This window comes from Neurospora hispaniola (assembly GCF_033458365.1).
Source record: "Neurospora hispaniola strain FGSC 10403 chromosome Unknown B0T23scaffold_6, whole genome shotgun sequence".
NCBI classification, from domain to species: Eukaryota; Fungi; Ascomycota; class Sordariomycetes; order Sordariales; family Sordariaceae; genus Neurospora; species Neurospora hispaniola.
Genome location: NW_026944411.1, coordinates 461,515 through 485,412, shown reverse-complemented (window position 1 = coordinate 485,412; position 23,898 = coordinate 461,515). Strand labels below are relative to the sequence as shown.

Below are 23,898 nucleotides of genomic sequence, written 5' to 3'. Positions count from 1 at the left end.
TACCCATGCGGGTGTGGGGGTTCTCATTACATGGAGGATAAAGGGTCGATGAAAACCCCAACTAGGCTGCGAAGAAGATGAAGGGCTGAAAACAGAAAAAAACAGGACACCACCTATAAATGGTCAGTATTTCACACTCACCTAACCGCAAAGCGAGCTGGAAGGGACATGTAGCGAGCAAACCCGCAGCAGCTTGTAAGGGGAGGCACAGCCATTGTCAATCCCGCCAACGAAGGCACGATGTCGTCAAGCCCATTCCGATGGTCTTCGGCTTCCGGTTTGAGTTTCCATTTCATTTCTTTCGTTTCCGTCGCTCTTGAACCTCTTCACCCGGCTTCCGCTATTCCATATTGTTGGATTCTTCGTCCATGTGAATGTCTTACCGGTGTAGAATTATTCCGGGCCGAAATGGTATTATAATCGACCTCGGTTTTCCCTGTCATTCATCTATTACAACCTGGCTATGTCGTGGAATCGATCCGGTCTCGAACGTGCGAAATTTTGCGCTGGGGGAGCATTTCGGCGCCAACGATGTTTCCCGGTGTACTGCATCGGTATCGATCGAATCGAATCGGAAACCTAGCACTCCTCATAGCCAGGGCCATTAACAGGGGCATCATCGATGAATCATAACCATGAACAGGGGGAACATGACGAAAAAGAACAACAAGACTAAAAAGTAAAGGCGACCGCCGAGCAGAGAATCCCAGCTATCATATCAAGCTCAAGATCAAGAATAAAAGTCACGATCCTCGTGACAACCCCAAAAAATGTCGGGCATTTCGAAATCAAGAAGCAAAGATTAGCACAAGCACGTGGAAGTGATATGTCAGATTCACTGTACGTGATGCCCGAGACTCTCCAGATCCTAAAACACAGCGGCATATACTACAGGATCGCACTGTTCGCCGTGTAAGTCCTCGGGAGACCACTTAGCTTTTACTGTATAAGATCCCCCAACTTGGGTGAGTCGAACGAACCGCCTCCGGGCTCATGGTCCGCCCAGACCGGAGAGTGGGGGGGAACACTATCACACTGCATTCACTTCAACTCTCTCTAGAGTTCACACCAAGCACAAGCACAAAGGCACAAAGCTCTAGGGCAAGCCGAAGAAGCCACATACTACAAACCAACCTCACTGAGCCTGCCAATCCGCCAACCAGGATCTCGGAATAGGTGGCAATGGCAAGGATTTCGATATTGAGTTACTTGTACTCTCCCAAGTGCCGATACAGTGCGCTTGTCACTGTCATATAGCCCTTACAATTCTATTCAACTATATCCCGACGTGATGTCCTCAACCTCGTCGAGGTGACTTGTCAGCCTGACTAGGAGCTGGTGGCTGGTGGCTGGTGGTGAGTGATCACTGACCGATTCTCGAGTACTGAGTACCAATATGATAGAAAGGTCAGAGTCAGGTGTCACACTCTCCCCCTTATCGCTCCAATCTCTGACGAAAACGCGAAAGCTCTTTGAGATCAAGGCTCCGTCGTCCAGCCTACAACTTCTAGCCTATATACAAACGTGACCTTCAACCAAATTCGAACAAAATATGGGCAAAATAACGGTCCCTGGCCATGCGGGCGTCAGCAGTACACCTACACCTAATACACGGCATCTGATCTGCCTGCCAAGCTGAATCACAATGGCCGCCTAGATAACTTTTGTTTCCTTCGTTTTCCCTCCTCTCTCTCAAGCAAGGAACACAAAGAAGAAAAGAAAGATCTTTTTGATACATTACATATCAGATATTACAGATTTCCGTTTTCAGATCTTCCGTACCAAGATCCATTTGCCTCCGTGCATCACGAATCTCAGGCTAACCATGCAGGCCAGTCCGAAGACCAAGGCTCCTGCAAGGAAGGCCATGAGGGCCTTGGGCCCTTGTCGCGAGAGTATAGCTTCTGTGGCGGGGTTTCCCAGCAGTGTTGCAAAGCTGGAAAAGGTGTATACGAAACCGAGCCAGGTGCCGATTGTTCTGGAGGTACAAAGACCACTAACGCATTGCACTGTTAAAGAGAAAAAGATGACTGTCTGTAAGCTACCACCATAAAACCAAAAAGTACTATGCATCGCAGAACGTGTGCACTGGACTTACCGCCAAGAGGCACAAAGCTTCCAGTGCCAACTCCCATCAGCACAGTGACGACAAACAAGGCTGAAACTGCCATTGCCCCAAAGGGCAACCAAACGACCAGGACCACGAGCAACGTAAAGACGTTCATGATTATGATAGTGTTCACTGGGCCTAGCTTTCGATCGGACAGCCACGAAGGTAGCGTTCTCCCCACAATAGCACCGCTGTTGGTTTGGGTCAAGCAGCCGTTCTCAGGTTAGCCACAGTACTTTTCCATGATATTAGCGGCAAGGGAGACTTCGACCAATCGGAATGCAGCACTTACAAGTTGTAAGTCGTCATGAGGTAGAACTGTTTGTCGCCAAAGTTAGTAGAGACGGCGTATGAGGGAATCGATCCCCACTGGCTGAACAAAACCATTTCATATGCTGCGCGACAATGATCGTTGTTTCGTTAGTTATGGTATGACTCTCGGTTAAGAGAACGAGAGACACGCCAAGCTATGTGATCTTGGTTGGGGTGTCTAGTCTACTAGGTATCAGAATGGGGGACCTACCAAAAATGCTGAAGCAAACTAGCCAGAATTTCGGGGATATAATCATATCCCTGATCGCCGTAAAGTCCCAACTGTCTTCAGTCTTTGCGCCGGTTGGTTGTGACTCGTTCCGCTCAACAAGAAAATTCCCAATGATCATGAAGACCATTATGATGCCGGCAAGAATGAGAACGCCTGTCCTCCACTCATATCTATTGAAGAGCTCTTGGAGGACAAGGGAGAAAAAGATTCCTCCAACCGCAGAGCCGACTGTGACACACCCTGTGGCAAGACCTTCTCGTATCTTGAACCACTGGCTGACCACAGTGAACCCTACCGTCGTGGGGGCAGCTGTCGAATCGGAGGGCGTTAGCGGGCATTATGAAGAAGCAGCAGGTGGTCAAACCCCCGAAATTTCAGAAGAAGAGTACATACCGCATGATATGCCCGCCACTACGAAGCAGGCCATGAACTGACCATAAGTGGTTGAGAAAGCCAAGCCAATGAAGGAAGCAACGTAGATCGTACTGCCTACCAGTAAGAGTGAACGTGGCCCAAAGCGATCGAACAGGATCCCGCATGGTGCGGCAAAGAAACAGTCGAGAAAACCAAAGACAGAGATGATCCATGAAATGTCGCTCTTTGAGTATCCGCGAAGCTGATGTTGCTCCCATTCGGTCTGAAAGAGCCCGATGCTGCTGAGTAGCCCGTAGGAGGGAACAATCAGGCAAAAACACCCGATCACGACGAGCCAGGGTCTCCAGCCATGGTCGATGTTGGCGACGGTCTTTTCCTCGTTCGCTTGACTGCTTGCATGGGTGCTTCCGTCTTGAGTGCTCGGGATCCAGGGACCCGGTTCTTGGTTCGCGATCGTTGGTACTGCGCCACGGGGAGCCAAGATGTCCGGGGTAGGTAGTCTGAATCGAGTTGCCGAGGATGTGGTCAGATATCACATTTCAATTAGACGTTTTTTTCTCAAAGATGTGGGATCTTGACAGAGACAACGCCAAAGTCTTACTCACTCTGAATTGAAGTCATATCGGGCATCAACCTCAGAGGTTGCACCCTTCTGGGAGGACCAGTCGAAGCCCAACATTGCTGTAGGAGTATAAAGACTCTTCACTGGATGCCCCGTTTGCTGATGTCGAGATGAAGCCGTGTCGTTTGTGCTGTTTTGTCGAGTATTGTCTTCTGAAATCTTTGCAGCAGGCCGTACACTTAAGGGCGGGAGTCGCTTGCCCGGTCAGTATCTGCTTTCCGGGAACACTTGCTGAACAAGGGGCAGTCGGGAGACATAGAATAGAGGTAAGAGCAGCCATTGCCTGGGTTACGCCCACGCTAACGCTTGGAAGAAAGGAAAGTCGGAAGAAACGAAGATAGAAGTTTACCTGAGTCAACATACCAATCTGGCACTCAATATTGAGTTTCGTCGGCAGTTTTTGACAGTCCTTGTTCCGCGCTATTCCAGTGAGGTTGATTGCGTTCTGACCAAGGCCCCGAGATGATAGGACATGATGGCGATGATGGTGGTCTTATGGAATTCTTAAAGTACTTGATGTCTGTATTAAGCCACCATGTTTGACTGTATGAACACTTACCTGAATTTCCCCGTCAGGGTACAAAGCACCCCCCGGAAAATCGGCAAACATCAAATGTAAGCGAGTGACAGGTTACCGGCACTTCGGGCGCGTTCGAGGATTAGTCAAGGATAAAACGCAGATTCTTGATCTTTGTTGCAGAAGCACGAATATTTTGGCCTCCCCACCTCTCGCACGGAGTTGATAACCTCTTCGTGGCTCAGAACAAGACACCAGAATGAATCCTTGATACCACCAGACGCCTCTACATGTAGCTGACTGGGTGGTGGGCCTAGGGACACACGTGGATAGTCTTGACTTAGAGGGTCAAGAGATTGTTGACCGGTCTCCCTCGTGATTCGTAAACTTGAGCCAGGAAATTTTCAGTACAGCCTGGGACTGAGACGAATTCCAATCTCCTGATCTCAAACCTGACTTTGCCGCAAGGTGGCAGGGCTTTGTTGGTAGTAGATGACAAACTGGAAGTGGCTGATCGAGAGTGAATGGAAGTACGGGATCATCAACTTTCGCACCCCTGCCCATTTACTTCATCAAGTTCGAGGAAGAATCTTGAAGGTAACCTAGAAATCCTCAAATCCAGGAGCAGTCACCATGTACCTCGTGGCCATCCTCTTCATTTTTCCTCGAACATAAAAGCAGAGTGTCCACCGCCTCCAGCAATCCAATTTCAACTTTCGAGTATAGGCTCTTCAGCACGGGGACCACTTCTGCTTGGTGTTTTCAACCAAGCAAGTTCAACGCAACCCTCACCTCCTCGCTTTGCCAATCATAATCCAATACACAATGCTGTCCAGAATCATTCGACCCAACCGGGTCATTCGTGGCCCAGTATTTCAACCCAACCCCCTCTCATCGCGAAGGACCGGCTCCTCTCTACGTCTTCAAGCCCAGGTAGCCGATATCAGCAAAGGCATCGACACGGCTGGCTGTTCTGTCCCGGCCTATATCGGCAACCCCAACGTCCAGAGCGAGCCATCTGTTGTCGGACCGATCGGCCCCCCGCCGTATGATTCCCCCGGTGCCGCCAAACTCGAGAACGTTCTCGCAAATCCTGTCTCTTTTGAAATTCAGAGTGGCCGCGATGAGTTTTGGCGCAAAGTGCCTTATTGGGCAGATGTGACAGCCAAGGACTTCCTGTCGTATCGCTGGAGTGTAAGTGAGATGTGATATGCCCTGTCCCAGCTACAAGTGCTAGCTACCCACGATTCTTCGTTGCATTCATCGGTTTGGGATATCGTCCTGCTAACCTCCATGAATTGGCAGGTCGCCAATACCGTACAGGGCACAGTCAAGCTCTTCAAGTTCTTGCAAGCCGTCGTCCCAGAAGAGGTGCCTGTGGACAAGCTCGGCATGCAGATGCAGTCCCGTGACGAATTCATCAAAGACGTCCTCGATGGCGTGGCTGCTGCAACGATGGCAATCCGAATGACGTGAGCACTAGTGTAGCCCTTGCTTATCACGAATCTCTTCTTCGTATCAAGCTAACCATGCGTATGGCAGACCATACATCCTGAGTCGCATCAACTGGCTAGATCCTCGCCATGACCCCATCGCCCGGCAGTTCTTGCCAATGAAGTCGATCATGCTTCCCGACCATCCGAAGCTCACACTTGACTCGCTCCATGAGACTGCCGACTCGCCCGTCAAGGGTCTAGTACATCGGTACACAGACAAAGCACTGTTTCTGCGTAGGTCCTCCCTTGCGTCGTGCCGCCCCCGCCGATAACGCCCATTCTGATGGTGGATTTGGACAGCGACTTCGGTTTGTCCCACATATTGCATGTTTTGCACCCGCTCTTACGCGGTTGGAGCCGATACAAATACCGTAACGAAGGCATCCCTGAAGCCGACCCGCAGACGTTGGGAGGAGGCTTTTGCCTACATTCAGAGCCGACCGGAACTCCAGGATATTGTAGTGTCTGGCGGTGACTCATACTACCTCCAGCCGGAGCAGCTGACTCTTATCGGCGAGCGCTTGATTAGCCTACCCAACATAAAGCGGTTTCGCTTTGCTTCCAAGGGACTAGCTGTAGCTCCGACTCGAATTCTGGATGAGTCTGATGGCTGGGTGAATGCCCTCATTGATATCTCCAACAAAGCCAAGAAGGCTGGAAAGTCGATGGCGTTGCACACTCACTTCAACAGCCCCAACGAGATCTCGTGGATTAGCTCGGACGCCTCTCAGAAGCTCTTTGAGAATGGTGTCATGGTCCGTAATCAGACCGTCTTGCTTCGCGGCGTCAACGATGACTACGAGACCATGTCAACCCTCATCCGCCAGCTAGCCGACAACAATATTATACCTGTAAGTCACCTCTGCAACCAACATTTCGTGAGTGCCAGATTCTAACGTCAACGTCAGTACTACGTTTACCAGTGCGATTTGGTTGAGAAAGTGGAGCACCTTCGCACGCCCTTGCAAACCATTCTGGACCTAGAGGCCAGGATCCGCGGGTCAATTGCAGGTTTCATGACTCCCTCTTTTGTCGTCGACCTTCCTGGTGGAGGGGGGAAGCGGCTTGCGTGCTCCTATCAGAGCTACGACCGTGACACGGGCGTGTCAACCTTTGTGGCCCCCACCGTCACGGGCCGGGACAAAGCCGACAAGGTCTATGAGTACTATGACCCGATTGACATGCTCCCGGAAGCCTCGCGAGGGGTATACAAACCCTCAATATAACGGACGGTGACTGGTCATACTCCAGGGGGTATATGGCGTAAGGTATTGGAATCTAGCTCCAACTAGATGGCGTAATCAGGTTGCCTGATCTTGCAAGTTGGAAGTTCAACCTGCAGGTAAGCGAGCCCATTGTAGCTCGATGAGACTAGGTAACAAGGTAATGAAGGGTATCTTTTTGCGTCGAAGCCTCATGAGCCAAGGGAGAAATTCATCGGTTTGGGCGGTGACTGGATGATATTGTGCGTTTTCAGATATCATCACATCTAGGTAGTTAACTGCTCGTGGAATCGACTTTGTAATTCGACAAGTGTCAATGCGAGCGAAATAGCAACGTACACTGTGAATAATGCTCACGGACCTGAGTTGTGTCCTGACAAGGTGAACTTCTTGTCATTCTAAACTCAACGACCCGTTAGTCCAATGCCGCGTGGCGTTCCAGTTCAGCTTGAGCTTTCTTTGCCTTGACCCCGATCACCAAACTGTGGCCCATTGCTTCTGAAACGAAATAAAATGCGCCTTACAAATGTTTGCATGATGACTGTTCTTTCAGTCATGCCAGTAAGCGTTTTCTTCTTTTCGTGAAGGCTTCCCTCGGTATTTCGGGGTAGGTAGATCGATTGTGATTGATGACCATCGGCTTTCGGCCGGCAAGTCTATTCAAGCTGGTATGATTCATGATTGCTCGACGGTAGTGCAGCCCAATGTTTGTATTCATCGGCAACACTCGTCAGGCTGCCCACCACTAGTCAGTGGAGATTTTATATCCTTGTCAAATAGCAAACAAGAAGATGATTGTGCCTCGGCGTTCTGATTCAAAGCTGTCTTTATACGTGGACCACTCCAGTGGAAGTTGTTCTTCAAGATTGGATCCTTCAGTCATATTCGGCCGTTTCAAGACATATGCCCTGGCGGGAGCTGCAAAAGCGGCGACATACGCTAATGCTCATGTCTGGTCTGTTGGAGGAGAACTCTTCGATATGGAGCTGACATTGCAAAAGCATTATATCACATCCAACCGCTCTGTTGCTGTGTGAAGCTGAAAAACATATAGGTTGTCAACATGGACCCTCAATTGCATGGGGTGGTGATGGTGACTGAACCGGTTGTAGTACGACCAAAGCAGGAGCGTTGTTGCTTGATCTACATTCCGGACGATGCATTGGTGCGCCCCTGAAGCCGAAGTTCGCTACTCTGTTCAAGGGGATGCTCTCACACGCTTCGTCTAACTATTGTGGCCGCCAGCCGAGTCTGCAAAGGCCCGGGATATGGGCAAGCCAGTGTATCCGATATGGTGCTTTGGTTTCCGAAGACGGTGTAGGTACCGGATCTCATGAGACGACGCAACAGCGATAGCCATTCGAAAACCAAAGGGATGCCGTAGCGCTGGAAGATGGAAGGAGCATGCCATATACATCTCAGTCTAAAGTCGCCAGACCTAAGCACACTGGTCTGATAGGCCATCCTGATCGAAAGGCTCGATTACACTGGGCCCGAATAACCCGACGATGTGGTTCTCGAGTCTTGACCTTTTGACTTTCCTGCCTATCCTCCGTCCCTTATCGAACCCCACGGATTCGTCTTTGGCTCTGTCGTTCCGTACTACCCCTTCATTTGTTCTGGGTGTTGAGTTACTGCGTGTTCCCGAATCGGCCTCGTAGCTCCCCTGACTCCTCGAGGGCTCGCTTCACGGCGGTTGCTAGGGACCCTGATCTGTGCACCACCCAACGGAAACGGCGAGAAGAAAATCAGGGGAAGGGAAGCCGCAACAACTGCAACACCTCCAAGCGACCTGTCTGAGATAAAGATGTCAGAGCCCGGAAAGCCTGGGTTTGCCCGCCTGGTTTGCTGAACCCGTATTTTGCAGCCGCCGATCTGTCAGCGGCACCCCGAGATCGCACACTAGAGCAAAATGTGAGACCCAATTGCGGGAACCACCGAACGGGAACGGAGTGGGATGTCAAATCGGCAGCGACGGTGCCACCTCGTCAAACTTCTCCCAGCCGCGAGACGGAGGACGGGACGGACCCAAATTACTGGTTCCTGGAATCGCGAGGAGCCGCTGGAGGAGGGATAGCAGAGGCCACAGTGTCTGCGTCTTGTAGTGAGCGTTGTTTAACCGTGTTTGTCCACTGGCCTCTGTCGTACGTCAATTGAAGTGGAAGAAGTAGCATGTTTCAGGGACAAACTTTGGGGCGTCGCCCTTGTGTTGATTCAGGCCGTATGTCAGGCGCGAAGACGGTGAAGAACGTGAGGAGAAGACACATTGACGACCTGGATCGTGATGCGGAGTGTACTATCAAGTCCAGAGCACCTGGCATAGTCTGTCTTGCAGCTTTCGTGAAAGAGCAAGATTCGAAGGTCGAAGACGATAAGTATCTGCGTTGGATTGTCCACGTTCTCTCAGTCCAGTCCCTTTCAACCAATTATCTCAATTGTCTCGAATCCTTGATTGCTCGGCTACCGACATACAGCCAGCACTTGATACAGCAAGCAGGTGCGCAGCCCACCTGCAAATAATTATCCATCTCTGTTTGTTAGATGTTTCCGGTCACAGATCCCGAATCCCCGTTCGGTACTTACGTAGTGAGAACCCCTCAAGAGACCCCCTTAGCTTACTACAACCCAGGCCCCCATCGGTTTCGAACACGAGGGGAGTTTGGAAAGGAGGAGACGTACAGACAAAAGAGAAAGGGTGAATTAAAGACGAGCCAGTTCAACTCTCACCGCAGAATAAATTCAAAGTCTTTGTTCTTTCTTTTCACAGATTACCTACCTATCTCTTCGTCTTCCTTCTACGCAGTATATCATCCTAGACCCACTCCCGCCATCACAAGTCTGTTGCAACCGAGCTAAGCGGACGGCCGAGACCTCGACAAGAACCTGACTCCAGATCAATATCGACAAGACCCTTGAAGAAGGAAACGATCATCGACGGCAATTGCCTCTTATCACGTCCATCACATGATAGCGGCCTCGGTACCGTGGTGGTTCTTGGATGGTAGATGCCATGTGCGATATTGCTTCATTAACAAATAACGAGCAAAAGCCTGAAGCGATCTCCATTTCCCCACTAGGTACCCTATTGCCAGTCCTCCACAAGCAAACGACGGGATCTGCCTGCCACTGCACGACGCCCGCATCACATCGATCCAATTCGCTACCTCTATCCGACATCCACTGCGGCGTCAGAGGGGGGCTTCACCTGCATCTGTCACAACTGAAGCAGCAGCTCAGCGGTCAATTCAAGCACTGGAAGGGAACCCCTCCTGTTGAGGCACCGATTTTCCCTTGCGAACAGAAAATATCAACTTGTCATCCTCGCCGCTATCTCCAACGATCAACGGCGACAACGTCTCTTTTTAAACAGACAGAACTGAAACATCAGCGGAACCATCGCAAATTGGGCTGATCGCTCATTACCCCGTACGTGGACTCGCTGGAGGGTGTCTGTTTTCGTACCTTTTTTTAATCTTTTCATTCAGTTCCCGCGGAGTCCACGTGCGCTATCTGATCCGGGGACAAGCCGACAGTCACATCGGCCGACCCAGAAATTTAGCAACGGCCACTTCATCTCGAGGTTCCTGCTTGTCTTCTATTCTGAGATTGCCGTTTGCGGTTTCGCTTCCACTTGGCCTGGCAGCCCCACCTTGATCTTAAAACTGGGAACAGAATAGCCAAGAGAGCCAGGAGAGCTGTGGGAGAGCTAGTGTAAAAAGGTCGGGAAATAGGGACCTGGACCCTGTAGGAACAACAACGGGACGTGGAGAGAAGAGTTGGGGAACAGTTCAACGTCTCATCAGGTGCCGCCGTCAAAATCCCCATCACACTAAATCACCGCCTTGGTCCTCCGCTGTTCAGGCTCAATTGGCGGTGGTTGCTGCGCTCGCGACGTGACCGAGTCGGCTGAGTGGTAGCGCGGTAGCGAGATGGGCAGCCTCGCAGTTGGGCGGGAGTCTCAAGGCGCTAGTTCCGCGGCCGCCTTCGTGGTGCCGGAGAGCCAGCAAAATGTGCCACACGTGCCTGCGAATGGCATTGGTGCCCTTGACGCCCTGCTGGACCTCGATGACATGTCGGCCGACCGCAGCTTCTCCATGCCCCTGTCTCCTGGTCCGGGAGGGTGTCCGGCATGGTGTTCTAGCTGTCCACCAACCCCGTTCGCTGGGGCAGCGACACCGACTCTGCCAGATCACCATGCTCGCCAGCGCCTAGATCAGCTAGACGATGAACCCCTTGTTGAACCATGGACGTACGTTCCCCAGACACCTCTGTCGATAGACAACAGGAGCCCGCGAGATTTTGCTTTCCACCTTCCCTTCAGGTTTTTCCCAACAAACACAACGCACGACCAAAGCACCAACATTGGCACTTTCCTCGACGACTGTTCATATTTCCATAGCGGCAACAGCGAGCGCCATCATCAGCCCGACTTGGGCTTAGACAAGTTCAGTCCATTTCACGTCGACGTCAATCTTCCAAGGAGTCCTGTCTACCGCTCATTTTACCTTTCTCCCCCAGCTTCGACAAAAAGTCTCGCCTCCGAACCTTGCGCATTTCACCATTATTTCGATAATTCCAGCAGCAGCTTCTCGAGCATCCAACACGGTCCCATAATGCCTGACCCTACAGATGTGGCTTCGGCTGATGGGGCCGCGCCCTCTGGCCGGTCTAACTATGCTGCCAAAACCATCGCTCAACAGCGGTCACGCCGGCCGCATTCGGCTCACAGCGAGCAGATGGCCCGACTTCCCAGTCCCTTCTTCTCTCTGTGGACAAAACTACATCATCATCAGCACATGGACCATAACGGCAAGCCGCAGCAGCCGCTCGAGTATGCAGGACATGGTTTCGCAGACACCAAGCCGACGACACACAAGCGATTTACCCATTCCAGATCTAGCAGCATTGGGACACGACAAAGTCAGGCCAATGCGGTTCCACAGATGACCCGGGAAGAGTTTGAGGCTCTGCCATTGGCAATACAGCGCAAGGTGTGTACCCGAAATTTCTAGAGAATCCCCAAACTCTATATCTGATGCCGGCACGGGGACTTGATGTTCATTGGTGTTTGAGCCAAATTCTCTCTCTGTTCGATTGCCTTTTTTTTTTGTGTGTTTTCTTTTACCCTCTCTGGGCATCACCCCTCTCTCACCTACCCCCTCCCGCTCGCTGTTGGTTCCTGCAGCAAGTGCTAGATCCTGCATATGTCACACAAGTCATGTCCAATTGGAAGTCCCCCTCGCCTTTGCTTCTGTCCGGCGATGACACCCACCGGTGCGCACCACCGTCAGAGCATCACAGCCGCTCCTTAATTGGGGAACATGGCGGGACGGCGCCCCTGAAAAGGTGAGGAGCTCGCGCCTCGAGGCGTTGAAGGAATTGGAGCTACCTCAAGAGGCTGGTAGAATTGGCAGACAGATGAAATGAACGTCCTCCGCCAATGGTTGATATCACCAGGCCTAGATGACATAGTCCAGCTCTTCGCTGAGCGCTTCTCGCGCCCCAGTAAGCACTCAGACACCTGAGGTTCTGCTTCTTGAGGCTTCTCATGTCACATTGGTTGACGAGCGAGTGCCTGTCAACAAGGGCAAATCTCGGTTGGCTTTGATTTGGCCAACAAGACTGCTTTCGATGGACGACGGTATTTTCCCAGGCGCATACCTTTTTACTGTTTCTCCGGCTGCTGAAGCGAACAACGCACCTGTCGAGCTCCATAGGATAGGCTCTTTGGCAACCTAACCTCAAACCACTTGTTGAGATCGAGCAATTTTCGGCAGAGAAGGTGGTGCAGCGTCTCGTATCGTTCAGTGAACACGGACGTCTTGCACCTGGACAGGGATCCTATTTCAACTCACTTCCGCGCACTTGCAGCTTCATTTGACTCTCCTGCATGCGGGTCCAACGCCTGCCAGTCAAAGCTGCTCAGGGACCCCTTGCCCTTATCCATGCCACCTCACTGGCTTCGTTGTGTCCCTCCCGCTCAAGCTCCCAAACTGCCCGTCATATGCTGGTGACCCTTACACGTTATATTAGATGGCTTGATCAACGTATCTTATGATTCTATTCTTTGAAACCGCTTTTCTTCTTGAAGTCCTCGCTAAAACAAAAACCTCACAGTACTTCTCAACCCTCGAAAGGTTGCGCTTTGCTCGGGAGTCTTACCTCATCGACGGCATCACACGACACTACGACGAGATATCCAACTACAAACGCCAAAAGGGTCACAAACAGCAAAGTCGCTCGGAGCAAATCGTCAGTCGTGACGGGCGGGGACCATTAGGAGGGGAATCGAGCCTGCCATCTCCTGTTCTCGAAATACCACAGGCATCTGTTGACAACATGCACCAACAAGAGTTAACCCGCGAAGAGCAGCTTGCTCTTGCAAGGCGTCTCCGTGCTAGCGTCATTCTGGACGCAGCAGACGAGGCTATATACAAGATGAACAGAAGGAACAATGGCCACCCAAGCGTGAATAGGGAGGGCCTCATGCCGTCGCATATGTCTCAGCAAAACACTTTGGAGGCTAGAGAAGGCGTCAAGAACCGTTCTGAGCAACCCATCAGTGAAGAATTACCTCAGTCGTTTTATGAAAGCTTCCGATGGCTCGACGAAGAAGACGATCTGGACTTGCGTCTTTTCCTGGACGATTACCATGCCAATTTGAGGGACGGCCTTCCATCTCCAAAACAACAACGACCATCTTTCCGCAGGCAAATGTCTGTATCCAAACTTCCATTCGGCATACCGTCCACGCCTACCCTCAGCAGCAGACCAGGAAGCCACAATGCCCTAGCAACTGGGTCATCAGCGCCTACCTCGGCAAGTAGTGTCGCTAACTCGGCGGACGGACACACACACCGGAAGTCGCGCACTCTGTCGCTCATCACACCTAAGCACAGCCCACAGGATTCAATATTTGACCCATCTGCAGCTCACTATCAAGATCCTGAGGCTCGATTGAAGTTACGCGTTTATCTTGCCTCTCCTCAGAAATTCGATGAGGCTATCGAGTTTGGCTTTCCGTCTACGGACGCGCTTGGCGCAGGGTCTATGGTCCGTACCGAGTTCATGGAAATGCCCCTCGGCCCTGCCCGCAAGAAGATTCAGTCGACGCCAAAAGAAGAAGATACCTGGGCCATGGGTACATTTTTGGCTGATGACGACGACGAGCATGTCTCTCTCAACAGCGATCAGCCATCACTTGCGGATCCCGAGTCGCCCAAAACACCCCAAGCATTCGAGACCAGATCCCACCCTCAACGTGCTACTTCGAGTGATCCAACATTTCTGAGAGACGGATATGGCATGTTTTCGGAGGGAGCTGGGGGATATGCTCAGGTGCCCGCAAACTCCCGCGAAATGACGCTGCGCATGACTCTGACACGTCCCGATTTGCGGGCGCACGAGAACGAGATCTACGGATGGCAGCAAGGGAAGCCCTTGTACCGGAATACCCGCAAGTCGATGTCTTTGGGCGGATTTGAAAACAAGAGCATGTTTTACGGGGAGCCAATACTCAATGAAAGCTTAGAAAACCAGGCAAGCATCACCTCGGAGAAGGGGGTCATGAAGCGAATCTGGAAGCGGGTTCGACGGACGTAAGAGGAGGACAACCAACACAAATTATCTCGTCACAAAACTTTCTAAGATACAGATCAAAACGTTCTTGAGGAGAGATTGACAGAAAGGGTAGAACCACCTAGCAGCAAACCAACCCCTCTTTGTTCTTATTTTCTATTACTGTTTCTATTCCTATTTCTTTTTTATTTTTTTGAATGCATCAGTTGCCATAGTACTGCGAGGCGTTCAAGAGGACATTTGGCTTTGTATCATTGAGCATTTCAATGGCTGGCGAGGAGTTTCGGTGTTTTGCTTTTTTTTTTTTTTTGTTTCCTTTTTTTCTTGCATGGTTTTAATTTTACACGACGCATCCACCTTTCGCGTGCCTGGATCATCACTTGGTCCCATCAATAAAAAGCTATAGTATTCTAGCAGGCGACAGCAACGATCACCAAGTTTGAAACCAGCAAAACCAAGAATAGGTTCTCATTGTCCTTCTCACTGTGAAGAAATGCATTGTGGTTCATGAAATGTACTCTAACCGAACCTTCTTTTTCCCGAACTGCGACAGGAGGGACGGAAGTCGGAAAGGCGGGAAGTGGAAAGGAAATTAAGGCGTTCGAGACATTCCAGAATAAACACGGGACGGATGAACGGCGGGGCGAAACATGGGACGGAAAGTCAAAACGCATATAGACACACACGGGTTGAGACGAGATGGAAGCGAAACGAACAATACCTAAATAACCGAGCCAACGTCAGTGCGTACCATCCATAACTAATGCACCGTTGTATCTCTAGACTACATACGTATCGAGCAATCTTCCATAGGCGGTACAGTAATATACGAGAGTAAAGAGGAGGTGAGTGGGACATGACTTCCAACTTTATGATTCATTCGTTTGGTTACCAGTTTACGAGTTTAGATACAAGACGGGCCGTTTCCAACGTTTCGAACCGTTCAATCTGAGAGTAACCTAGGTAACGAGAGATAATCACGATAATATCGACGTAGTACCAAGCACTACTTCATTGTTTACGGAGACACCGAAGTGTCAAGCTTGGTTGTCTGGTTGTGGGTGTGTTGTATTGCATTTGTGCATTCCTATTTTCTTTCCGAATCATTTTGACGGTCTTTCATGCATTCGATCTTTTTCGATTGACCCTGCATTTGTACTCCAGATAGATAGTCTGCTTACAAGAACTGCTAATGAGTTATGTCAGAGTTGATAACATAACTGGTAGCGAGAATGCCCTCTTGGTACGTAGTTTGTGCAAGGGAGACGAGCTGGACGACGGAGGACATCATACAGTGACGGTAAGTATCTTCCAAGACTTTTGAATATTGTTGTTAGGTACCTTGCAGTATGTCGGTAGAGATAACTAAGGTAGGTACCTTTTGGCTTCACTGGAGACACCCGGTCCTGATCGTTCCTTCCTCATAGGTAGTAGGAAATTTCCACTTAAGAAGAAAACACTGAGATACGGAGCGAAGCAACGCATCAACAGAAACAGAAACAGAAACAGAAACAGAAACAGAAACAGTACCCAACGAAGGGCTTTCCTTCCTGTTGTCGTCGTTCCCTGAGACCACGATGTTATTTTCTTATTCTCGTTTCCATCGAGACTTGGGCTTTACAGCCACGGTAAGGTACCCTTCTTGGGTAAGTACAATGTCGAAGTGTGGTGTATGTACTACTACTCTGTCACCACTCGTCGACCCGTGAAATGGAGGTTATTTGAGAAGCAGGTAGAAAGACGAAGATGATTGTCGTTGATCTAGGCTATTTACCTTTTAGGAATAACAAGACCCGGATAGTCACAGAAGAAAGTCAGAGAGAGAGACGGACATCACAACATCAAGAACAGCGATTTGATTCCCCTCTCAACACATTTCGGCAGCCTCGACCCTCCATCATCTTCTCCAGATGCCAAGAAGCTGAAAGATGCCTCTTCTATCCCGATGTTTTACGTATATAAGAGATGCACAGAGAGTATTTACCAACACTTTACCTTGCCTTGCCTCATCTTCGTTTTGACCTCCCTCCGAGTTCCCGACTCTCTTCCTCCTCCTTCCCGTTCTCGACACAACGAAACCCTATAACGTCATCATCATCATCATCATTATACAATTAGCCTGCTTCCCAGCATTTCTTGTCCATCCCCTTAGTCTCAGCCTTCGACTTGGATCGTGTTCAATCATCAAATGAGGACGAATGGAGCTACTCGAAGCCAAATCAATGTCACTGTTTCCATCCCCATGTTTGATTAAACAGCCGTTTAGCACATTTCTTTCCATCTTTCCTTTCCGAGTTCTCAAACCCCTCGGTTCACCGAGACCCCAGTCCGTTGTGTCAGGCGACCCGACAGGAACATATAGACCGATATCCGGGGAAGACTTGAGAGACTTGTTGCTTGCTGTTTGCGCATTCCAGCCATTTTTGCATTGAAAAGTGTTTTCTTTTCTTTTCTTTCATGAGTGACATGACTAGATCGCACAGTATCTTATCATCGTGAGAGAGTGACTCAGCTTCTTGGTTGACTCTCGTGTCAAAAATAAGGTGTATGCGCCATTGTCAAGTTTATAATAATTTTGAGAGATGACGAAGAACAAGGTTTCGATCGGAGACAGACGAAAGCGCAGGCTTAACAACCATGAACCGAACAAACAACGTGTATTTTTAGCCGACTACTCCATTTTGTAATATGAAAATCATATCTTCATCTCCGCATAGTGATAAAGATATATCCGCCCCTTGTCATAGTCCGTAGCAAAACTGTCCTGGCCACCCATTTCATGACTACCCCAGATAATCTGTCTCTTTAATGAATGTGGAATCCACATGGTATTGACCATCCTCTCTTTCTTTCCTCCCTCGCCTCCACCTGTCCGTTGTCCACTCTGATATCCTATTTCAGTATCTGCATTTCCTCAATCCTTTCTGGGGCGAACCCGTCCTTGTAGCGCCCCCACATCTTCTCCAGCTCCTTTACATAAAGGCCGTGTAGCTGGTCAATCTCGCTTGTCTCCAGGTCGCTCTCGGCCCTCTTTGTAACCCGGATCGGCTTGCCGACAACAATGTTCAACGGCCGGCGGTATGGCATCAGACCCACATCGTAGTTGAAAATGCCTCTTCCATGCAAAAACGGCAGAGTGAACTTGAGGGTTCGGAGCACAAACATCTGGAGCCTATGCAAGTACGGATGGCTCTTGGGACTGACCTGATCGTAGAGATCGTTCTCGCCAAATGCGAGCACGGGAACGATATCAGCGCCAGTGCGCATGGCCACCTTGACGAAGCCCTTGCGCTCGCCGAGCACGAGTCGGAGTGTACCAGGTTGAGCCTCCAGTGATTCTCGAGCACCACCAATAACAATGGTAACAGCACGGCCCGCGCCGTGACCGTCAGTACCGCCGCGGCTGAGGATATTGGTGATTGACTCCTTCGAAACGGAGCGGAGGCCCATGCTAAGGATATAGTCGCGGTAAATCGGGATGCGGAAGTTACTGTCCAGGGTAAGCAGGCTGTTGGTAATCCCGGGGAATTTCTCAGAGAAACCGAGGGCTTCGGTGGCAAAAGCGGCGTAAGCGCCATGTGAGATGATGCCGTGGGGGTGATAACCAAAGATGTACTTCCTATCAGCGGAAAGATCGTGCGTCTTGTGCAGCTTAGCCGGGAAGTAGTCTGCAAAGAAGTACCAGATTCGGGAGTGCCGGAACCTTTCTGAGCGGAAGCGCAACTTTCCGTCGGATGCTGCTTTGCTAAGCAGCATATGAAGAAGATATGGGATAACCAATGGCCAGAGTAAAGGGATGGCGCACAGGAAGAAAAAGAAGGATACGGTAGTGGCAATAATCAGCGAGTGTAGCAGAACCGCCAGGGTCTGGAGTCTTCGCTGTAAAGGTATGTTAAATGGCGCAAATCTGATGCCGGCAGCCTGGTATGCGTTGGCTCTATCCCGCTCCATTTGTGCCAGCTCATTGTCGCTGCCCTCGAAATACAATGAAGGGTATTCGTCGTACAAGGCTTGTTTCTCTCGTCTGACGTCGTGGTCCGCGTTGCTGGGCTCCTCTCGAGCTGTGTCGTCATGAATTGGGAGCACGGTCTTCCTGGAAGGCTTCTCGGCTGGTTCCTCGCGGGCACCCTCCTGCGGGAGATCTTCAACTCTTTCCTCTGTTCCCTCCTTCGTTCCACTCTCCTTCAAGGCATCCTTGAGAGCATCAGCATAATCAACACCGGTACTCGGCGCCGTTCCTGCCGTCTGCGAAACTTCTGTCCGCGGAGTGTCCGTCTCGAGGACCCCATCGACTTGGGTGGAGGAAGGCGTAGCCGGGTTGGTAGTTGCTGGATCTGAGATCGAAAAATCGGCGGACTCATCCGTCACCGCTCTCTTGTTCTTGTTTGACATCTTGGCCGGGTTTTCGTGGGAGGCTTTAGTGTTCAGTGATCCCAACGATGCGCTGGCGCTGGCAGTGGCGTCAGAATCAACACTGGTTGTTGAAGGTTTCAGGTCGGGTATCTGACGAACATTAGTGTGTGGGTGGTGAAAACCGAAAATTGAAGTCACTTACAGAAGTCTTGGTATGTAGCTGTTTCTCCTTCTGATTCGCCGGGGTGCCGGAGGCCCGATCAGCAGAGGCTGAGGTCTGACCGTGACGAGCTGCGTGTTTATCGACCCCTTTTAGCACCGGTATCTCACTGGGAGCCGCTTTCTGGCTGTTCTTCTTATTTTTCTTGCCGGACTTCTTTCTGGACAGGGAACCGCTCCGCGGAGGAAGGGGTCCAGAGGCGTCTGCCATGGCAAGATGTGTGATGGGAGTCCCAGTAGTTGATTGCTCACCTCGGTAGAAAAGAAAATTAAGAGGCGGTCCTTGACTGAGGATGGGCCAGACGGGTTTTGAGGGTGCAGTGGTCAGACTCCTCGGTGGCCGTAGCTGAGAGGTGCCTACAAGAAGGTACGGTGCAGAGTGGTGGTCAGATGTTCTTGAGTTGACAACTGCGGACGCTGTCACGCTTAGTAACGTATGGCGAGAAGTATTGACGCGCCTTCCTTGCTCATTCTACACTACAGTCAACATGGGACCTCACTGCAAGCATGCAGCAAGCCCAGGGCAGCATTGGGCAGGCAGGAGAACGGGCAGGTGACAGGGCAGGGACTTGACGACAAAGAAGCAGCGAGTAAGTGCGGCGAGGGGTTCTCCTGGTTTAGCAGCCATGATCCATGAAACGGGAGTAGGAAGCAGCTAGGGATCGATGACCGAGGAAGCTACTACGTAGTTTGACGAGGAAAGTTGGAAGGAGATATGAATCGGTATTCTCACATCTCAATCAAAAGCGGGCATGAATGAATGAGAGGGAGCGTGCGAAAAAGAATCGACAAGTGTACAATGAGCAACGTACATACCTTTTCTGACTTGGGACTTGACAAAGCAATGTTCACATTCCACCAGTCTCTGTAGATGGGACCAGCCGAGGTGCTCGAGCGATGAGATGCCTGGTGGTTTGACAAATGTGTAGGGCATGCATGCAATGGATGGCTTGATGTCTGGCAGCAGCGAGGGGTTGATGTTCGTGACGCTGTGGAGTCCCTGCCAGCATGTAGCTTTCGCGCATAGAGCTAACATATCATCTCATCTATTCCGTGCTTTGCTGTTAGTACTATACTTGTCAGATATCTATGACGTTCTCGGGTGGGGTGATCTCTGCAGGGGCCGAGGTCCCGAAAGCTCCCGTCCTGCCTGCTCGTTCCTTCCGGGAATGGCCCGGAGGCTGCACGACTTTCAAGCACCACCCCAGAGCAGAACAGCGAGCAATCTTTCTTCGGCCGCGTTCAGAGTTTCCAGATCATATTGCCCGTGCTACAGGCTCATGGACCCCTCTCCTCATCGTTATGATGCGCAAAGGAAGTCTTGACGCCTTGAGACAGAACATCATGATGAAGATGACGGCTATAAATCTACTGGATATATCCAAGCGATCGATTTAGGCCAGAGCCTCAGAAAAGACAAGACCATGACCGATCTGTCTCAGCGACAGCATCTTGCACCTCAACCCCGACTAAGCGCAGTGGCCTTATAGTAGACATTACCGTACACGTGTATACTTACATGCCTTCCATAACCATGCAATGCGGTTGAACAGTGAGATGCACTTTGAGATCAGGCAACATTCATACGATAGATACTTGTTTACTCTTCCTCCCGACACTTTTGCGTTTCGCTACCCCATCTGTATTGTCCCAAATTTATTCACTAGCAGTGGTCCTTGCCTAAAGCCCAATACCATAAACCTCGTTCGCACATCATAAAAACTTATTAGCAGAAGCAAAGCATAACACGCTTATTAGACGGACAGACGGATAGCCTCAACTGCATCATGCCTAACCTCGGCATAAACTCAACGTGGATTATAACCATCAAACCGCGTTTATGTTGTTGATTGCCCTCTAGGAGCTATCCTCCCGCCATGTAAGGATTATCGAAGCCAGGCGTGTGCCAGTCACACCACCATCTACTAGGATGAAACAGCCGAAGCCGAAAAGCAAAAGCAACACTTGCGAACTGATTCTAGACTCTGGACCAGACGCCGCGTGAACTACGTGAAGCCTATCAAAACGCCATGCCGGCCACCTAACCCCCAACCTAGAAAAGATACGAGTCCCGCCTTTCTAATAAGCATATTGCCGGAGTCGAAAACTGACAGATCCGACCGGACACTCGATTTATTCCCCACTCGTATCCTCCATGTTGCCTTTGTCTGTGTCCATATAGAAATGAATGGATTGTCACTTTTCGGTGACGCCAATCATGTGCTGAATCCATGCCTCACTCGCCCAAGCAGCGACCTCCGGAGCGAGTTCGCGTTCCTATTGCTGTGCTGCAGGCGGGGGTTCTTGCGTCTCGGTAGGGACGTGTTGTTGCTGGTGCTCTGGCTGATGATGTTGTTGCTGATGCTCTGGCTGGTGTCCTGGCTGGTGCTCTGATTGGGGCTCAGGCTGGTGCTCGGGTTGGTGTTCAGATTGGTGTTGCTGCTGATGGCCCTGCTGATGCTCTTGCTGATGCTGAGGTAGGTGCTCTTGAAGATTGGCTTCTTGATTTTCCTGGCGATGATGTTCTAGTTGATGGTGAAGTTGATGTTGCTGCTGATGTTGATGCTGCTGCTGTTGCCGGAGCGCCGTGACCTCGGCAGTCAGGACAGAAATGTGCTGTTCATGATTGGTACACTTGGCCGTCAAATTTGTTAGAGTCTGGTTCAAAGAAGAGATATGTTGCTCATATGTGTTGATCTTGGCCACTAGCTCGGCACTGTTTTGATTCAAAACAGAGATATGTTGCTCGTGTGAGTTAAGCTTAGCTGTCAGCTCGGTATTGGTTTGGCTTGTTGCCTCCACCATAGACTGCAAGTGTTTGAACTTGTCCTCCATGTGCTGCACGTACGACCATACACCCTGCTCACCAGCGGCGAAAAGGTTGTTGCCGTCGACCATGCCGGGCCTATTAGGACCAGGAGGTCCGCCCGAAGCGCGGTTCCGTCCACGAGCGGCTGTTTGTTGGGTTGCCGGAGAAGCAGGCGCACTAGTGTTGCCTTGGGACGGGTCTCGGTCAGCAGGAGGGTATTGGGAAAGCCAGGCTTGTTCGGCCGCTGGTGACATACCGTGAGATGGTAGTGATAACCCAGAAGCTGGAGCTTGTTCCGCTGGTCTGAAATGGGGCTGCTGAGGTGCTGCTCGTTGACGCGTGAGAGCATCGTGACTAAGCGCGGTGGGCTGAGCTGTCCCCGGACTCAGAGGTTTGGGACTCTCCGTCATCCCAGTCTGCGAATACATGGTCGTGCCACCCGAGCTAAGGGGTATAGATGATATGCTGGTGTGAGGAGTGTGGTTGTTGGGCACGCTTGGAGAAGTGGGCGGGCCAGTAGACCCGCGATCAACGTTTGGAGGATATAGACCGCCAGGTCGGGGACCTGCGGGGGGATAAGTGCTCGAGTGAGCAGCATAACCATCGGGAGCTGTTTGTTGGCCGGGTACATGTTGGGCTTTGATAGCCGGCAAACTTAGCCGACGGCGCTCCTCCTCCGCTGCAGCGAGTTCACCCTCAGCAGCACCCTCATACATAACATTCGACAGCCCTGATTCATCTGCTCCGGTCGGGTTCACACTATCGTAATCCTCGTCTCCGAAATTTCCCATACTAGGCCTGCGACCGGCACAACCGCCAGCTCCTTTACTGTGTCTCGCCAACGCATCCCCACGAGCAAACTTCCTATCGCACTTTGGACATATGTGCGGCTTCTCGCCCGTGTGGAGTTTGCTGTGCCGCTTAAGATCGTGTAATCTTCGAAACCTCATCTGGCACGTGGAGCAAACATAGGGCTTTTCTTGGCTATGAGTGAGCAGATGGCTTTTGAGGTTGTGGTGTCTAGTAAACTCGGTGGAACAGTAGGGGCACTTGTGCTTCTTTGAGCCTGGTGACCGAGGCGTCACATCCGCACCCTGAGCATTCGGTATGGGCATACTCATTCCTCGAGAAGGAGGGGCCGGTGCTGACATGGGAGTGCCGTGCGGAAGGACTCCGGGATAGGACAGTGATGATGGAGGTTTATCTTGAGGTTCCATTTGCGCATCAGGCTGTGACGCATAAAGCCGCTGATCCTCCCGGGAGTCGACGTCCATGGGCACAGGACTATTGACTACCTCGCCTGACGCGTTGGCAAGACTGGGGGCGCTCGGTGCGCTTGGCTGGTTGACACCTTTGAGTTCATTGGTAACCGCGGTTGGCGCTGGGATAGTAACGGCACTCAGTGCCCTAGCAGCAGCATCGGCGGCAGCATCCAGACTCGACAATGGCGGAACGCTTGGCGCGTCGGGTGGTCGAGCCAAACCCGACGGCGCTCCGGACATGAGGTCGGCCAGAGGGCTATGAGTCAGGTTTTCGGATGCTGCCACTGATTCAACATGGTGCTCCTCATCTCGTCGGCGTCTCTCCTCATCATGATCGGCGGTACCATTTAGGGAGGGCGGAGGCGACCTGGCAAAGCCGACCAAGCGGGCGATTTTGGAAGGGGACAGGTCGCCAGGAGAAGATGATTCTACCGAATCCGGCGATGGCGGGGTCTCCTCACGAGACCTCTTGAGCGACTTGGCCCGGGAAATCTCGGCGGCGAGAGCGAAGGCGGCGTCGGATGTGGCTGTCGGCGGTGCTTCTGGGGCGGACGAGGCTGCCGCGAGCTGCGAAGTAGCGGGTGTCGCGAGAGGTGTCTCGGTCGCCGCGAGATGCCCTTTTTCCGAAGCCATAAGGTCGCCCGAAACTCTAGACGGCGTCGCTTGAAGCCGTCCAATCGAAGGTTTAGGTGGTCCAAATAAATATATGGATACACTGCTATCACGCTTTAGGCTCACCGTCGTCCAGGCAGCATCACCAAGTGATGATGTGTTGGAGGCTTTGATGTGT

At 51.2% G+C, this 23,898-nt stretch overlaps 5 protein-coding genes across 5 annotated transcripts; 2 read left to right on the top strand and 3 right to left on the bottom strand.

The window, feature by feature from the left end:
- Positions 1-2,398: 2,398 nt before the first annotated feature.
- On the bottom strand, positions 2,399-3,708 carry B0T23DRAFT_320282 (major facilitator superfamily domain-containing protein; the record flags this gene model as incomplete). The annotated part of the gene is made up of 4 exons (XM_062835161.1): positions 2,399-2,505; positions 2,634-2,963; positions 3,048-3,529; positions 3,635-3,708. The coding sequence occupies 4 exons, from the start codon at positions 3,706-3,708 to the stop codon at positions 2,399-2,401; spliced, it is 993 nt and encodes a 330-aa protein (XP_062690504.1).
- Positions 3,709-4,993: 1,285 nt separating this feature from the next.
- On the top strand, positions 4,994-6,890 carry B0T23DRAFT_406095 (kama family protein; the record flags this gene model as incomplete). Its single annotated transcript, XM_062839081.1, has 5 exons — positions 4,994-5,362; positions 5,393-5,640; positions 5,711-5,898; positions 5,965-6,515; positions 6,573-6,890. 5 exons carry the CDS (start codon positions 4,994-4,996, stop codon positions 6,888-6,890), a joined length of 1,674 nt encoding a protein of 557 aa, XP_062690503.1.
- A 3,664-nt stretch (positions 6,891-10,554) lies between these two features.
- On the top strand, positions 10,555-14,489 carry B0T23DRAFT_444855 (uncharacterized protein; the record flags this gene model as incomplete). The annotated part of the gene is made up of 5 exons (XM_062840908.1): positions 10,555-11,878; positions 12,073-12,233; positions 12,365-12,528; positions 12,696-12,886; positions 13,005-14,489. The coding sequence occupies exons 1-5, from the start codon at positions 10,817-10,819 to the stop codon at positions 14,487-14,489; spliced, it is 3,063 nt and encodes a 1,020-aa protein (XP_062690502.1). The 5' UTR covers positions 10,555-10,816.
- A 2,384-nt stretch (positions 14,490-16,873) lies between these two features.
- Positions 16,874-19,978, bottom strand: B0T23DRAFT_383889 (diacylglycerol acyltransferase-domain-containing protein). Its single transcript, XM_062837440.1, has 4 exons — positions 19,854-19,978; positions 19,290-19,454; positions 19,021-19,109; positions 16,874-18,968 (listed from the first exon to the last, which is right to left on the bottom strand). The coding sequence occupies exons 1-4, from the start codon at positions 19,969-19,971 to the stop codon at positions 17,358-17,360; spliced, it is 1,983 nt and encodes a 660-aa protein (XP_062690501.1). The 5' UTR covers positions 19,972-19,978; the 3' UTR covers positions 16,874-17,357.
- An 860-nt stretch (positions 19,979-20,838) lies between these two features.
- Positions 20,839-23,894, bottom strand: B0T23DRAFT_184739 (uncharacterized protein). The gene has a single exon (XM_062833124.1). It carries the CDS (start codon positions 23,739-23,741, stop codon positions 21,315-21,317), a length of 2,427 nt encoding a protein of 808 aa, XP_062690500.1. The 5' UTR covers positions 23,742-23,894; the 3' UTR covers positions 20,839-21,314.
- Positions 23,895-23,898: the final 4 nt, after the last annotated feature.

What these genes read in the sequence shown, in the direction of transcription:
- B0T23DRAFT_383889 (XM_062837440.1), bottom strand. Translation starts at nt 19,971, where the DNA reads ATGCCCTACACATTTGTCAAACCACCAGGCATCTCATCGCTCGAGCAC. An exon ending in TAATTTTCTTTTCTACCGAG is followed by an intron (nt 19,110 to 19,289) that starts GTGAGCAATCAA and finishes ATAAACACGCAG; the next exon opens with CTCGTCACGGTCAGACCTCA. An exon ending in AGCTACATACCAAGACTTCT is followed by an intron (nt 18,969 to 19,020) that starts GTAAGTGACTTC and finishes AATGTTCGTCAG; the next exon opens with ATACCCGACCTGAAACCTTC.
- B0T23DRAFT_184739 (XM_062833124.1), bottom strand. Translation starts at nt 23,741, where the DNA reads ATGGCTTCGGAAAAAGGGCATCTCGCGGCGACCGAGACACCTCTCGCG.